Source organism: Perissodus microlepis, chromosome 7 (genome assembly GCF_051167445.1).
Source record: "Perissodus microlepis isolate ML-2025 ecotype Zambia chromosome 7, ASM5116744v1, whole genome shotgun sequence".
In the NCBI taxonomy this organism is placed as follows: Eukaryota; Metazoa; Chordata; class Actinopteri; order Cichliformes; family Cichlidae; genus Perissodus; species Perissodus microlepis.
Genome location: NC_140467.1, coordinates 30,500,344 through 30,515,890, shown reverse-complemented (window position 1 = coordinate 30,515,890; position 15,547 = coordinate 30,500,344). Strand labels below are relative to the sequence as shown.

At 43.1% G+C, this 15,547-nt stretch overlaps 1 protein-coding gene across 3 annotated transcripts in view; it reads right to left on the bottom strand.

The window, feature by feature from the left end:
- Positions 1–15,547, bottom strand: part of shroom3 (shroom family member 3) — a 65,208-nt gene that overhangs the window by 13,879 nt on the left and 35,782 nt on the right. For all 3 annotated transcript variants that reach the window (XM_084934603.1, XM_084934604.1, XM_084934605.1), the window contains 15 exons: positions 14,258–14,383; positions 9,922–10,134; positions 8,223–8,548; positions 7,904–8,126; positions 6,657–6,706; positions 6,115–6,517; positions 5,319–5,552; positions 4,812–5,205; positions 4,571–4,710; positions 4,337–4,486; positions 3,768–4,243; positions 3,418–3,642; positions 3,128–3,323; positions 2,701–3,004; positions 209–285 (listed from right to left, as the gene is read on the bottom strand). In XM_084934603.1, coding sequence (XP_084790729.1) covers positions 209–285; positions 2,701–3,004; positions 3,128–3,323; positions 3,418–3,642; positions 3,768–4,243; positions 4,337–4,486; positions 4,571–4,710; positions 4,812–5,205; positions 5,319–5,552; positions 6,115–6,517; positions 6,657–6,706; positions 7,904–8,126; positions 8,223–8,548; positions 9,922–10,134; positions 14,258–14,383 — 3,537 coding nt within the window. The remainder of the gene's footprint in view (positions 1–208; positions 286–2,700; positions 3,005–3,127; positions 3,324–3,417; positions 3,643–3,767; positions 4,244–4,336; positions 4,487–4,570; positions 4,711–4,811; positions 5,206–5,318; positions 5,553–6,114; positions 6,518–6,656; positions 6,707–7,903; positions 8,127–8,222; positions 8,549–9,921; positions 10,135–14,257; positions 14,384–15,547) is intronic.

The following is a 15,547-nucleotide window of genomic DNA, read 5'->3' as shown; positions in this document are numbered from 1 at the left end:
AGGTTATTATGCTTTTGTTTTACCTATTGTCTGACCCACTTGAGCTCACACTGGGCTGTATGAGGACCAAGAAATCACTTGCACAGTGCTGCACTTGTAAATAAAGTTATGGATCCTTGATGGTCATATGACAGGAAAATAGTAATGAAGGACCAGAAGAACCCACCAGGTGAAACCCAGACATGGTGGTCATAGAAACGCGACGTACCTGTCGGCAGCCAGAGCACAGCGTTCATGTTCCGAGATGAAGACGCCAAACATCCGGACATCGTCTGGAAGGAAGTCCTGAAACACAAAGAGAGAAAGTGGAATAATCAATTTCTTGTAGTTTCATACATATTAATGTATGTATGTTTAGCCAAATCAAAGCTTATAACCTCTACAAACACTTGGCACATTAAGGTCAAGTACAAGAAGTCAGTTTTACTTCTTGATATCCAAGGAGTCACTGGCACCTTAATGTCAAAATAACCTTTTATATATTATAGATTTTTTCCACTTTTAGGGTCACCCAAATGGAAATATTTGAAAACAGAGAATGCAAAAGCAAAAAAGCAAAAATGAAATTTTCTAGTTTCTATGTGGGTAAAACCTAACCTTAAAGCAGGCCCCTGGTGACCTGGTGGAACTTAAGACATTAAAATTCCAGAAGATGCTTTCTGCAATTTCTTTCTATGATTATCCAGGTTTAGATGCAGATGGAGATGATAAATTAAAGGGTTCTGCCTTGATCTGGTTGCTGAATAATAATAATAATTATAATAATAATAATAATAATAATAAACTTGTGGCATGGTCTGCGGTGCCACTGCAGGAGAGGCGGAGGCACCCGAGCGGCATCTGCAATCACGCATCACTGGCAGAAAGAGTCCTGTCAGGTGTTGTTGTTGGTGATGTGTGTTCGGCTGGTGGCTGGAAGCTGCTGTGAACAGCAAACGTGTGTGTAGTAATAAAGAATTCTGAAAAGCATGGAAATGTCATCGAGTCTGCCATGGTTTAGTTACAAAACTGATTACTGCAGTCGCAGTAACTAGGTGTAATGTGTAATCACTTTATTTACTTTAATGAAATCATTCTGTTCTTATAAATCACAGTGTGTGTACAGTAGAATTATCCTTATCTGAATCAAGGGGTTTCTCTCATGTTTAACGCCTTTCTTTGAGCTCTTGGACTTTATAACTCAAGACTAGCAAGAAACACTAAATACTCCTGTTCCTGTGTCTCTGAGCTGTTTGAAAAACCCAGACAGCGCCATCAGCGATCACAAGTCTGACCACAGACCTTATCACACATTAAGACCACATGCACTGATGTCTCTCCAGCAAGCTGACTTTGACCTGTAAAGTCTCCTTTGGCATGTTTCGGCAACGATCCGGGAACATAAAGTTCTTAAATTTAACCCCTTAACATCCACCACTTAAAGGCAGGATTTATGGTTAGGTTGCATTTTAGCCTCTAGCTTCAGTAATTAGAAGATGTTACATTTCAAATCCAGTCTTTGGCTGTCATTAAAAGATTTCTGGAAAAAAAGAGGTAAATTTAACTCAAACCCTAAACTTGGACTGAGCTGTAATGATGTTTATGTGACACGGGCAGGTCTGATTACTGAAGGAGATAAAGGATGAATTTATCTGTTACAGCATTCCTTTAAGATGCATGTAAGCACGTGTGTGTGTGTTTGTGTGTTTGTGTTTCTTATCATCTGCATCAGACAGCGCCCAGTCACCATCCCGGCTCACTGGCACCTCACAGGAAACCCTGAGGATTTGGGCTATTTCCTGTGTGACTCTGGTGCAAATGTGATCAAATAAGTGGAAATACAAACAGGTCCATGAATGCCTCTTTAGGCCAAAGTGGAGGAAGGGAACGAAGTGACAGACTCATGAAGGTTTATCAGACACCAAAACACTGCAGTGTTTTATTATCGCGGCGTGAATTATCTTATCTTTCACTGTGACAATCTAAAAGTAAGCTGCAGAAATACTCAGTTTACACTACAAAGTAATGCATTCCTGTTTCATTGGCTTCTGCAGCACCGGGCTGGGTCACATGACGCTGAAGTCTCTGTTGGCAAAGGCTGAGCTGCTTGTTTTCCCAAACCCTTTTTTATATTTGGATTATAGCGCGCTGCTGGTGGCTGCATGCAAGGCGCTTGATGTGCATCTTCTGATCTTTTTAACCTGACGCTTGATGGTCGGCATGATCGACAGAGTGATGGGAAAAAGCTAGAAAAGGTGAGATGCTGTGTTATTTGTTATTTCTAAAGTCCCAATGTTATTAGCATATAACTGCAAGATCCTTCCTATTACAGAAATGACAATCAATCTCTAAAATGATAATTTTTTTTAGATATACTTATTACTGTAATTTTATTTATTATATGTTCATTATAGTTAATTAAGGACCACCATATAAATAAACAGGGAAGGCATAAAGAAAGGAAAGGAAGACCTCCCATACAGAACCGAGCAGGAAGCAGATACGACAGATAGCTCATGAAGAGGAGGAGGTAGGGTGGAGGTGGCAGCAGCTTCCTATGTGAGATTTGGCAAATGGATGAGTAGAAGGCTATCTGAACTAGAAGCTGGTGTGCTGGCACGAGATTGGCTGCTTTTTCCTTGTCTGCCTGAAAGAATGATTTCTTGCCTCTACATTCACGACAATAACCGCTGTGAGCACCGCAGCGGAGCAGAGCGTTACCTCATTTAGTCTCTCCATGATGGGGGATGAACGAGAGCGAAAGTGCTGAGGGGGGGCTCGCGTGTCCTCGGATCGCTCTAGGAGATTCTCAGCTGAGGCTGACTTCCCTGTTTTGTGAACTGACCCAGCCTTCTGCAGAGCAACATTGAGCTGCTTAGACAGTCCCCGGTTGACTTGAGGCTCTGCAACCTGCTGTTCACGGCCCAGGCTCGGCTCTCTGATGGATGACTGGCTGTGTCTCCTGAGCTCTGCTTCAGGAACAAGATCCTGGTAGATCTGATCAAGAGTGGAGCCAGAAGGAGAGCTAAGAGAAGAAAGCAGGAGAAGATTTAATGTTTTATAAAACCGGGAGCCACCAAAGTCACCAAAGCGTCCTAAACAATGCTACTAAGAGAATTAGATTCAGCTGGGGCCTGTTCTTGCATACCTTGATGGGTGAGCTGGTGGTCTCGGTGTGGTGACCCTGCCTGGGTAGAAGAAGTTAGACTGGTGGCTCCGCAGGTCAGGAAGAAGAGTTGAGTCGGGGTGCTTCTCCCCCTGAGGAGAAGCTGGACATGGGTCTTGGAGGGAGAGCAGGCTGGAAGCGGAGGAGAGGCTGAGGGAGTCTGAGTAACAGGAGGAGGCTGAAGACAAAGGAAAGGAAGAAAAGTGATTTGCCTTATACCTCTCACTGCTCCACCTTTCTGCCTGGATACTTTACCAGGCACCTGCACCCACCTGCATGGTTAACATTTTCAGGCTGAAAATAAGCACTGCGAGGCCTCGAGATGCTCTGTCCTCCCTCATCTTTCCTCACGCCTCTCTTCCTCCCCATGTACTTAGCGAGAGCTTCTTGCTGCACTTGTCGCAGGTCGGGCCTTGATATGGCATTCTGAGAAGCTCCACTCCCAACAGAACCTGCAGCAGGTTCAAACACCTTTCGACGGTCTGCCACACTGGTTTCTGGAAGAGAAAGAAAAAAATGGATTTCAGCATTTCCAGCAAAGTAACTAAACTGGAATCATTTGAATAATTTGTTTACCACACAAAGGCAAAAGAAGTTTGCTTTTAAAAATTGGAAATCTTACCTCCTCCACGCCGGAATAAGGACATGGTCTCTGGGTCAGAAATCCCAACCTCATTCATGTTCTCTGGTTCTGAGTATGAGCGCTTCTTCTGGTCTGCCGTCAAACGCTTGCGGCCACAAATCCGCCGTGAAGGAGGCTGTCCAACGGGTGGGACGCTGGGGAGGGGTGGTGGGCTAGAGCCTCGAACATCGGGAGTAACCAAGTGCCTCTCCTTGGGTGTGTGAGGGGAAGTGACCAGAGGTTGTGACTGTGGCGTGATGACAATGCCCCGTGGCTTTGGCATGGTTGTGGGGCCTTTTTTCTCCAGTGAGTGGTATTTGGGAGGGACGGGTGGAGGCTGCTGGCTGCCAGAGGAGGAGACAGAAGGAGGAGCTGGAGCAGGCTGGGCACTGCCCGATGAGGTGAGGTCCCTCCGTCTGAAGGAGGTGGATCGTAGGACCTTAGACTGGGCGTCTTTCAAGGAGTCCCTGTAAGATCTGTTTGGAGAGACATTTCTTGGATCAGGATCATCAAACTGAGCTGTTGGATGTTGGATGTGCCATTGTGATGACTTGTTAAAGGACTCTGACCTGTTTGTGGATGTGTCCTGCATTGGGGCCATGATCTCTTGGATTTCCTGTCTCCAGGGCAAGTCCTTGCTGCTGTCCTCCTCCTTGGATCCATCTAGATGGAAGCTGCTTCGACTCCTCTGCAGGGCTGAAACTGGATCTGTTGGAGTTCTGAACATCACACAGAAATTTAACCAGCACTTTTTAGACCAGTAGTTAGTTATATACTCATCTGTATTTTCAGAATCACTCTACCTGGGTTTCATATGCTCACTGCTGCCTCCTCTGTAGCTCGGAGTCCTTTGGACTTTGATGCCCTTGGTGCTTCTCTCCAGCATGTTTCTGAGGTCCTCTGTTCCACAAGGAGCGCTGCAGCCTTTGTCTGTGATCTGATTCTGAATAAGGAAGCATAAAGTATTGAAAGAAGCTAAGCATAAGGAAGCCTTTTCACTTCTGAGATCATCAGAAGAAATATTTTAATCTTGTTTGCAGTTACCCGTAGATGGGCCTTGTTGTGTGAGGTGCTGTGACTGCGCTGCTTTCCGTTGCGTTGTTGACGTTCGAAGCGACTGACTTTCTCCAAAACAGAGAGGCTGCGAGCGGGCCCTTGGGGGGCATTGCTTTCAGGGCTGCCGCACCGCTGGACCTCGGCAAGGGCGAGCTCCAGGCGGGTCAGTGGGTGCTCTTTGTCTTTGTCCTGCTCTCTGTGGTCCCAGTTCTGGTAGTGCAGAGCGGATGAGTCGCTGAGGTGCCGGGGAGAATGGTGTGAGGCAGAAGAGGGTGGAGCCTGAGGCTGGGCCTGACCAGGTGAGTGGTTGGGTGGAACCTGTCCAAGGGCGAGCCTGGAAGATGCTACAGGCTCTGAATGAATGCTGGACTGGTCTACTGATCTGAAAAGAGATCAAAAGACATCACAGACGTGAAGCGGCCATTGATTTGAAATCAGACTCTGATCTCTTGAACAATCATGAACTTTCGAAGACCCCACCCACTCTAACTGTACCTGTTTTGGTCTCCCAAGGACTGGACAGGTGCGTAGGGGTCGCTCCTCTCCTGTGATGATGCGCGCCTGACTTCAGGGGCTGAGTAATTTTGGGGAATATGGAAATCCTGTTTCTGCTCTTGGATGCTCTGATGATTCTGGGCTCTTTGGACCACTGTCTCGCTCTCTGTCCCCCCTCCAATAGTTTTGATGTGTGGGTTGTAGGGTCCAAAGTTGGACTCTTCCTGTTGATGCCTATCAAAAGCATGAGACTGAATTACCACCAAAAGCATTTTAATGCTGGTTCTATCCAAAAACCGCAGTTCTTCTGAGCACCGAATCTGGCTCCAAAAGACTCACAAAAAGGTCCAAATTAGATGTTCATAGCCTGGTACAAAGATCAGCTAATTTCCCCCTTCATTCCTGTACAGAAGGGCCACCTGTTTGGATTTCAGTAAGGTTTAAAGTTAGGGGCGTGGGTGCTATAGAGTTCACCTCCACTACTGCATCCACTGAGCTGGATCATGATGGATGCAGTTTGATAACCAAGCTGAACATTAAGGCCCCCGCCTCGAGCTAAATATGGTTACTTCTGACTTAATGCAATAAATGCTAATGTTGCTTCAAAACTACCAGAAAGAAATGCACGATGTCTATGACTTTGGCAAAACATGACTGTTGTGGATGTATTGGGAAAAACAAAAAGATTAAAAGAGGGGGTTATTTCTCTGAGAAGCAAGAACAGTTTTGCTAACATGTTTTAGATGTTAGCTAAACAGAAAGCAAAAGAAACACAGAAGTCTAAACAAACCATCACCTGTCTGTTGGGTAAGAGCTGTGGGGGTAGGATGAAGTGTTAGTTTGGTATCCATTTTCTGTGGCTGACATCCTTCCATCTCTCTGCCCCTCTGTTGCTCCTTCATGTTGCGTTTGCCGGTTGCTCTCCTTGGTCAAGGCTGGGTAGACTCCACAGGGGCCTGGGCTGGGGGAGTTGGGCATCTGTGCATAGTGTGGCTCAGGCTGGGGAACAGGGTAAATGCTGGTAGGAAGGATAAACCGGCTGGCCTGTGGCGTGGGGCCTGCAGATCCAGAGGAAGGCCCGGTAGGGGACGGGGGTTGAGGAAAGCCTCCACCCTGACGGGGCCTTGTGGTGGGGCTGCTCTCTGGACTCTTCTCCATCACCGTGTGGAGCTGACCCTCAGCACCATACGAGCCTTTAGCTGAATCAACAGTCAGAGTTAGTCAGTTTTCTCATCTATACAGTATAAAGCTACTAAAAAGTCATGTCATATATCATCGTCTTCGTTTGAACCTGTTTCTATATGTTTAATTCACGGAGCACGTAAATGCAGACATTACCTAAGGCAACGTTACCACTGGAGTGATGCCAGGAGCCTTTCTGCAGAGAACTAAGAGAGATTGAAAAACTTTTGATTAGATAAAATAGTTTAAGTGACTTTCCAATTTACACAAGTAGAAAATATTTCACAACTAAAGTACACTACTGCATCGGATATGGCTGGTTTACAAACACATGGCGCCATTCTGCACACTGTCTGTATTATACAGTATTACATAATAACACTCTGCATTATATTGACTCATACTGCAGCTTATAGTGCAGCACCAATCTATTGTGTTGTACCAGGATGTGCTATATAAAAAGCAGATGGTTCTTGGGTACAGCATGTTGAATTGTAGAGTTGCATATTTTACTATATTGTACTGAATATCATAAAGCATGGTATCATATTGCATTGTATCACTCCATGTCAGTTATTTTAGATTATTTTAGATTTAGATAAATTATATCTCATTGCATTACACATTATTGTATTGTATCATAACAAAGCACACCATATTACCATTACGTAGCATATGATATCACATTGTAATCACAATGTATGAACACAGTACTGTAGTGTGGCAAGTTGGATTTTATAATGTTGTGTCATAACATAACATATCATATTGTGACACATGTTTAGTTCATCTTTTCCCACTGCTAACTGAAAGTTATTGTAACGCATTGTAAAATCAAAATAATTAAATTCTTACTTGGCAAAGCTTCAAAGAAAAACACTTCTCAATAACTTGGTGCCCCAAGTTCAAAGGAAAAAAAAAGTGAAAGTGAAATGGACTTATTCTATCCAGTAAGCCACATGGCTTGATACAATATTGTATTAAATAGAAATATTGTGCAATATAGTAAATTATTATACTGAAATAAAAGATGATGACACTGGATTTCTCTGAGAAGTCAGAAATTAATCAAGCACAACACTAAGCCACTAAAACTATTTTTTCTGTTCAGGAATGCAAGTAAGTAACTGTAATTTGACATTTTAATCAAAAAATGTGATTTTTTATTTGCTAAAGCAATACAGTTGAACATGCATTATTAAGAACAATAATTGTATTTTAACATTAAAAACAACATTTTCATTAAAGAGCCTTCTCATGCTGCTGGATTAACCATTAAAATGACCAATACGGTTAATTTAGGGTTGCTGTGTCATAAACCATACATTGGGTGTCGCTCCAATAAATTTGTGAAGCACTGAATGAGAATCAATGTTCACTCTAACTTCATGGAACCTGGTTACCGTAGTGATCTGGCGTGCTCCAGACTGGACCAGGAGTTTGGTCTCTCATGGCTCCTGATAACGGCATAGCTATCACTGCGCCTTGGTGGAGCAGGCGCCCCCTTCAGGTTCTCATAGGAGCTGCGGTTGGCTGCCGGGGCCCATATTGGTCCTACACTGTGTCTGTTTGATGCCGGTGCACCACCGCTGCTGCTGCCACGGTAACAGACCCCACTAACTGAACCTGAAACCAAGAGTACCATGGACAAACAATGACGTTACTGAATCAAAGTTACCATACCTGAAAACATGAAAAACATTCCAGTAACAGAAACTTTACCTTCCAGATCTCGACCTATCCCTGACCTGGCTCCGCCCCCGCTTCTGGAGTCGCTGTTACGTAAGAACACGGCAGAGTTGGAGCTCAGCTCGCGCTCCTGAAAGATGCCCTGCTGGGTGTCGTAAACTGACGGGGCATAACGCATGTCAGCCTGGTGCGTCTCGCCACTTCCCCCTGCTCTCTGAGGGACGGTGTCCAGTGAACTGGAGCGCTCTGTGCTGATTGAGGGGGTGGAGGCGTGGTATTCTTGGATGCTGGAGCTAGTGGAGAAAGAGTAATAGGCAGAGTCTCTCTTGCTGTGCAAGTGTTCAATGCTGTTGGACGACCTGGAACACAACAAGTAGTTCAAGACTGTGACACTAGTCCCGATCTCACTGATTAAGGTTTAGTTCAAAGGATAAGCATACAGAGATTTAACGTAATATCCATCAGGTTGTCAGTAACATGTTTAGAGTTAGGGAATATTTCTGGAGCTTTTTTTTCCCCATTTAATATACCCAGACAGAGCTTTTAACCCAACTGCACACCAAATCCCTGTAACTTGATTTGAAAGGCATTATCTTCTACTTTCTGGAACTAGGCTAGTTTACCAAGTGGCTTAAATGTAACCTAAGTTTAATTGGTTCAAAGACAACCTCTTTAAAACCACCAGGCCATCAGTGACTGAACCAGGGACAGGTCTAGGTTTAGGGTTAAGTTCTATTTGGGCAACATGCTAAGCAGGTAAATTTTGAAGACCTAGCTATTCAGTTTCAAAAGACCTCTAAGGCTACGTTCACACTGCAGGTGAAAGCGCATCAATCCAACTTTTTTGACGATATGCGACCCATATCCGATCATGGTATGACAGTGTGAACAGCACAAATCCGATATTTTCAAATCCGATCTGGGTCACTTTCGTATGTGGTACTGAATCTGATACATATCTGATGTTTTAGAAAGCGACTGCTGTTTGAATGGTCAGGTCGCATTAAATCCGTCTTTTACGTCACTGACACAAGACAGACGCCAATTATCAGCGCCGGAGAAGACATCGTGAACACTTCCTGGGCATCCAGTGTAGATGTCAGTGAAACTGTTTGGAAGACAATGTTGGAGACACGTGAACATTTTATTTGTACTGTATAATCTGCAGATTCTGACAGAAATCTGCAACTATCCTAAAACAGCAATAAGGATAATTATTAGGCCATATGTAAATAACAAAATAACTTTACAACTTAAAGCAAAATTGGGAAACGTAAAGTCCGAAACAAGTCTTTATATTAAGGGGCATCAGTCAAACAATACTGTTTGGTCTGGGTCTAAACAGAGCACGTGTGTGACGTCTTCTTTTACGTATGCGGGCCGCTTTGAGGGTTCACACTAGAGCGCGTTTGCTGTCACATTTTATTTGTAGTGTGAACAAGCAGACAAAAAAATCGGATTTGATCAAAAAATCGGAATTGAGCATTAAGACCTGCAGTGTGAACGTAGCGTAATTTACTTTGGCATTAGTTTCACATTTGGATGTTTCAAACAAGTAAAAATATATAAAAAGGGCTGGATGCCTCTCTTTGTGCCTTCAATGTAACGTCAGTTTTACATTTTGAAGGTAAAACTGACAAATGATTTATATACAAATTAGTATTGGAGTTGCTGTTAGACTGACTTTTCAGCTTATACCTAACAATTGCTGAGAAGTGTTTGGTTTATGCACCTGGCTGAGGACAGCTGGTGGCAGGAGGAGTAGGCCGGGTGGGGTCCACTGAGTCTGTGGTGGGCCAGTGAGTGCTGGTGCTGAGCTCCAGAGTGAAGCTGGGAGGACTGGGGATGGTCCAGACTGTCCATGCTGCCCCTGGAGCTGTACTGGTCCGGACTCTTCCTCAGGTAGCCAGAGTCGAATCCGCCGGACAGATCGTTGGTCGAGACACTGAGAGACAACAACTCTTACATTTAGTGCTTCATTTCATTAAAATCTAATTAGAACCAATCACAAAGTACAGCTGAGGCGTGGGAGATGTTGCTAGTTTGTAGCTATTTTGTCAAAATTTCCCTTAGTGGGACAATGACGATGACTTTGAACCATGAAGGGCATTTTAGACATCCTAGCCTCAACATCTGGACACCGCATTACATCTCAATTTCTTTTTTATGCACAAGAGTCACCACTCCAGTGGTCAATAACATGCTTCCATCTCCTTATGAGACACTTTCACACAGTCCAACAAATGGGCTTGCTGCCTCTGATTCAGCACTGTTTGTAGTGAAGCCAAGCCTCTCTTTGAAGAGATGTTTGATTTCCAAGTGTCTTTTTAGCTTTCTTGGTGTCATGTTTGCATTAAACAACTGTGGAAAGATGACTCACTCGGGCTCACGCTTTCATGACATGGTCTGCTGACAGTTTTGTCTTTCCTAACCACCAGTGCAGCTGTGGATCAACTGGATCAGCTGCGCTGGTGGTTAGCTGTGGCTTGATGTGCCACAGTTGTATGATTCGCACCATCTGCCTACTGCAGAATTAGACTTTTTCTTAAAGGACTTTCTGGAAGAAATCATATAGTAAGGGGAGATATACTGTATAGTGCTGTAGTAATGTACTGATGCATGTAACTACTACTAATGAGATAAAGAGTGAGTTTAAAGGAAAATATCCCAACAAGAACAAATGTTTTCTCACAGAATGCATGAATCTCTTCAAGTATAAGAGACTGTCCCCCCTCACAGTGGTGTGGATCATCATTTATTTTTTTAGAAACATATAGAAAGTGAAGATGGTGTTGATAACGTTGGAAATCTCATTGAATGGCTCTTGGTAACAATACATTTCTGTGATGGTTGGATTGTTGTTGAAGGTGAGATGAAAGCTTTTTTTCTCTCCTCCCCCATATCATCCATTCTAGAGCTTTAGTTACTGCTTATATTATAGATAAAGTTACCCAGCAGTACATACGTGATTAAATCAACTCCAAATGCTACATTAGAGTGACATAAACATTAATAAATCAATAACTGTGATCTATGTTAATGATTCTGTGTAATGAGCACTTTCACTTTAAGTATATTTTGAAGCAGAAAGGTTTGTTTCACCACTTTGCAAAATACTTGAAAAAACTTTCCAGTAACATAAACTCTACTCTGCAGATCTTGCAAACTTTCCAAAAGTGGCACTGCAAAACATTCACTGTATGAGTGCACCCAGCTGCACAAGCCTGAAAACTTTGGCCTGTGTTTTCTACACCAGTTTTCTACCCTGAATTTATTTAGGATCAAATATTCTGATTTCCCGTGCTCCCCTTACTTTGTTCGTGCCACCCCACATAAAAAAAAGCATCCTGAAGAAGCCCCTGTTGCACAGCACAAATGTTCGGTCTTATGCTCAAGTGGAGAGCTGACAGACTGCTCAGAATGGCATTGTAGCATCTCTTTGAAAGTGACTCAGGCTCTTACAGAAAAAAAGGGCCAGAACGCCGACATGATGAGGTGTGTGTTCTTTACAACTGCTGGTTGTAAAGCTGGTGATCCGCAGCTGAATGCACCGCTACCTCACTCTGAATGACTGACTGGAATGTAAATGCGCATTGACGTCACAGTTTGACCCACCAAGTCCTTCAACCGAACACAATGCGATTACGACTGTGGAAAAAGAGGACAGCGTCTGCTTGTGTTCACGGACTTCTGTGAGTCTAACTTCACTTTCAGCATCCATCTCTTCGTCAGCTGGATGTCTCATTCTCTGTGTTTTAATCCCACCTCTACTCAGGGGATTAAGGAATGCAAAAAATATTATGCTACATCAAGACAACCAAGTGTGTGAGTGTATGTGGGTTTGTGTTTGTGTGGGTGGATGAGTAGGGGTTTCCATGGGACCTAAAAGAGGGGGGAGGTGGGCTTAAGGAACGCCAATGCTCCGTTCTCCCTCACAGCCACATCAGAGGCTTTTATTTTCCCGCTCACTGGTGCTTCAAAGAATCAGTGATGTAACTTCCTTTGACCAGCAGGTCCACTTCACATAAAACATGTAAAGTTAACTGGCCATGGTGCCTGTGACCTCCAGTGTCAACTGTGATAGGCTCCAGCCAAAGGGCAACCTCTGGGGGATGAAAAATTCAGCCAATGTGAAAGTGGCAGTGCTGGCTCCAAATGTGAGTCTCATGTTAAAATGTCCAAGTTCAGCCATGTCAGCTACTATCACCATTCTTCAGAAAGAACTAAAGTGGATCCAAGTATGCAGACAGATGGAGAAAGGTGGATGAAAAGGAAGGAACTTTACTACTCAGAAACGCCCTGCATGATGAGGCAGGCTGTTGCTAATACAGTAAATGATATAAAACAACAAAAATGCAAAAGAAGGGAATCAGGGTTAGTAGAGACCACCACCTGGTAAAGACTGAGGGGAAACATAATAATTAAATACACAGCAGTGAAAGAAGGATAATAAGAAACAGGTGAACTCAGGATAGGAAAAAAAAAACCCCAAATAAAACAAACAAAGGAAGAAGTAAAAATACAGAAAGCCACGTGAGGCTCTAACTTTCAAAATAAAACAAGAACTGAAGGAGGGAGAGTCTACATGAATAACAGGAACATATGGGAATGTAAGACAGTCCAAAACACAAGGATAACAACAATATCTGTATCTCATTGTACAACTGTATAGTGACAATAAAGGCATTCTATTCTAATAAATGTAAGAAACAAAATGGAAGGTGGCTGTTCTGACAGACAGGTGTTCCAGACATAGATTGTATGAAAGATTAACATAGCCACCATTACATCACCCAAGAGCTTCTGACGTTCTGTTTTGAAGCCTCAAGCTTCAAAATGTCTTTTTTCTCCATCTGCTTGTCAATGGCAAGTCATTCATCACTGAACACACCTCATATAATTCTCCTTTAGAAACCTCAGGTTAACCAAAATTTACCAAATACGCAATGCTTTATTCACTATGACCCGAAATGAGTGACTGAGCCCGTGAACTCATTAGGAAAGTGTCGACGAGCTCAAGTCCAAATGTCGCATAGGTTTCTACTACACATTTCAGAGTGTAGTAGATCATTAAGCATGGATATAAAAGGAACTTCAGAGGCCGCTAGTGGTGCAGACAAACTGGCTTTTAGACACTCCAGGATTCAGGGGGTCAAAGTTCACATCCTTTGTGAGACAGCAATAAGCAGCTGTGTCTCTTGTCTGTTCTGTTATGCACCACAGGGTCTTAAACATTAAGTTGGTCGTGACAAAAAAGAAACACCAACATTATAAGGCAAAATGTATAAATAACATTTTGTAAAATAAGATTAGCTTTTAAATAACACAAAAATGAAGGAAGCTTGGCTGTATCACACGGGGTCTTTAGACTAGACTAGAGACACAAGACATCACGTGAGTGTCTGCAACCATGAACTTTGACCTTCTGAGTGACTTACAGATAGTGGTGTTGAGTAAACCTACAATCCAGACTTCTAAACATGTCCTCAGACTGAGCTGGAAATGTTTGAGGTCAGGCAGGTCTCAGGCTCTTATTTTGACAGCAGATAGATAAGTGCTATTACCTGCAGGGTGTGCCTGTAAGGAGGGTTATTTGCCACAGCTGCTGGTTGTAAACGCAGTTCTAAAGCTGATGATCAGCAGCTCAAGTGCTGTTATCGCATTTACTGGAATGAGCATAAATGTGTATATGTGTTTATTACCACAATATTATTGCCTTCCTACCTCCAAGAACAAGCATCCACTGAATCTACAAGTCAAGTTATCTTTGACTCTACTGACTTCTCCAGTTATTAACTTCTTTAATGTCTGGATGTTTGAAATGTTAAAAGAAAGGAGATTTACTTTTTTCATATGTAGTGATGTCCAGATATCTGAGGCCAGTAATGAAGATGCATTTGTTTGAAACAGGACGATGTTTGGTTTAATGACATATCCCAGCATGAACTGACAATATTCAATTAAAAATCAAAACTTGAGCAAAATCTCACTCAGGAAATGGTGAAAATGATAATATACTGAACATCAGGGGCTTAGATAATCATTAGACATATATAACAAACACTAACCTGGCGTGGTAGTTGTGGTGCCACGTGCTGCTCATGCTGTCCATTGCTCCCGGGTCCAGCTCCTGCTGGCCTTCATCGAGCTTCGATGAATGCCATGAATGAGGACGAGATGCCGGCTCAGTGCGTCTGTAGGGTGAAAACAGAGAGAGGGATTTAGAGTGTGTGAAGTACTGGACAGTGTGACCTCCATTTCTAAATGCTGTGATTAAGAGTGTGTTTTGAGGGTTTAGTTAGCTGTGAAGGATAGTGCAGGGTAAGCCAGCCTCATCTCTATTTCTGACCAGACTATAACATCATCAGCCACTACCATCCAAACCCATTCCAACCCAAACCCAGGTATCCCAATCCAAGCCAGACTCGAAGACTTATCCGCAAATCCAGATTGGCCATTATATCTACACTCACCCCAACCCAAACCCATCTGTAATCCAAGCCGATCCTAATCCAGGGTCCAAATCTAAGATAAAGCTAAAGATAAAACCTAACCAAAGTTCCAGGTCAGCCACTATCAACCAAACCAAAAACCATTCTAACCTAAAACCCAACCCACCTCAACATTCAACCTCAGACCCGATTGTGACCTAAATTCCAATCCAATCCAAGCAAAGCCCTCAAATTCAATATAAACCCAATCCTAATCTAACCCCCAGTCCAAGATAAAGCTAAGCACAAAGCCTAATTTAACCCAGTTCCAGGTCAGCCACTATCATCAAAAATCCAATCCAGCTGTTACCCAAAACCCCCCAAATCTTAACCAAACTCCAGTCCAATCCAAGCCTAATCTACAAATTCAGGTAAGACACCATTATCAAAATCCAGCCCAACCCTAATCTAAATCTAACTCAGACCAATCTTAACCAACCATAACCTGAGCCCAACCTCCCTGTGGGTAATGCATTTAAAAGCAACACAATACAGGAATCACATTACATTTCACTCTAATCAAACAATGAATCAGCTGCTCAGCTGCTTGTTACACATGTGTTACACATGTTTTTCAAGCATCTGCAAAATGGACAGAACAAAAAGCTTTCTTTTCATACGTTCTTGCACAACAATCGTCTTTCTGTATGGAGGATTAAATGTTCTTTTTCAAAAAAAGAAAAAAAAGAAACATCATTTGCTTGAGAAATTCTTCCAAAAAGTCATGACAGATAGGCAAAACAGGCAACTCCCTCAGGGCTCTTGTTTATATGATATCATAATTTCATTTGTGGCATCATATTTAACCAATCAACTAAATATTTCAGCAGTTCAGTTAGTTTCTGGATATTCTTGAGGATCATGAAT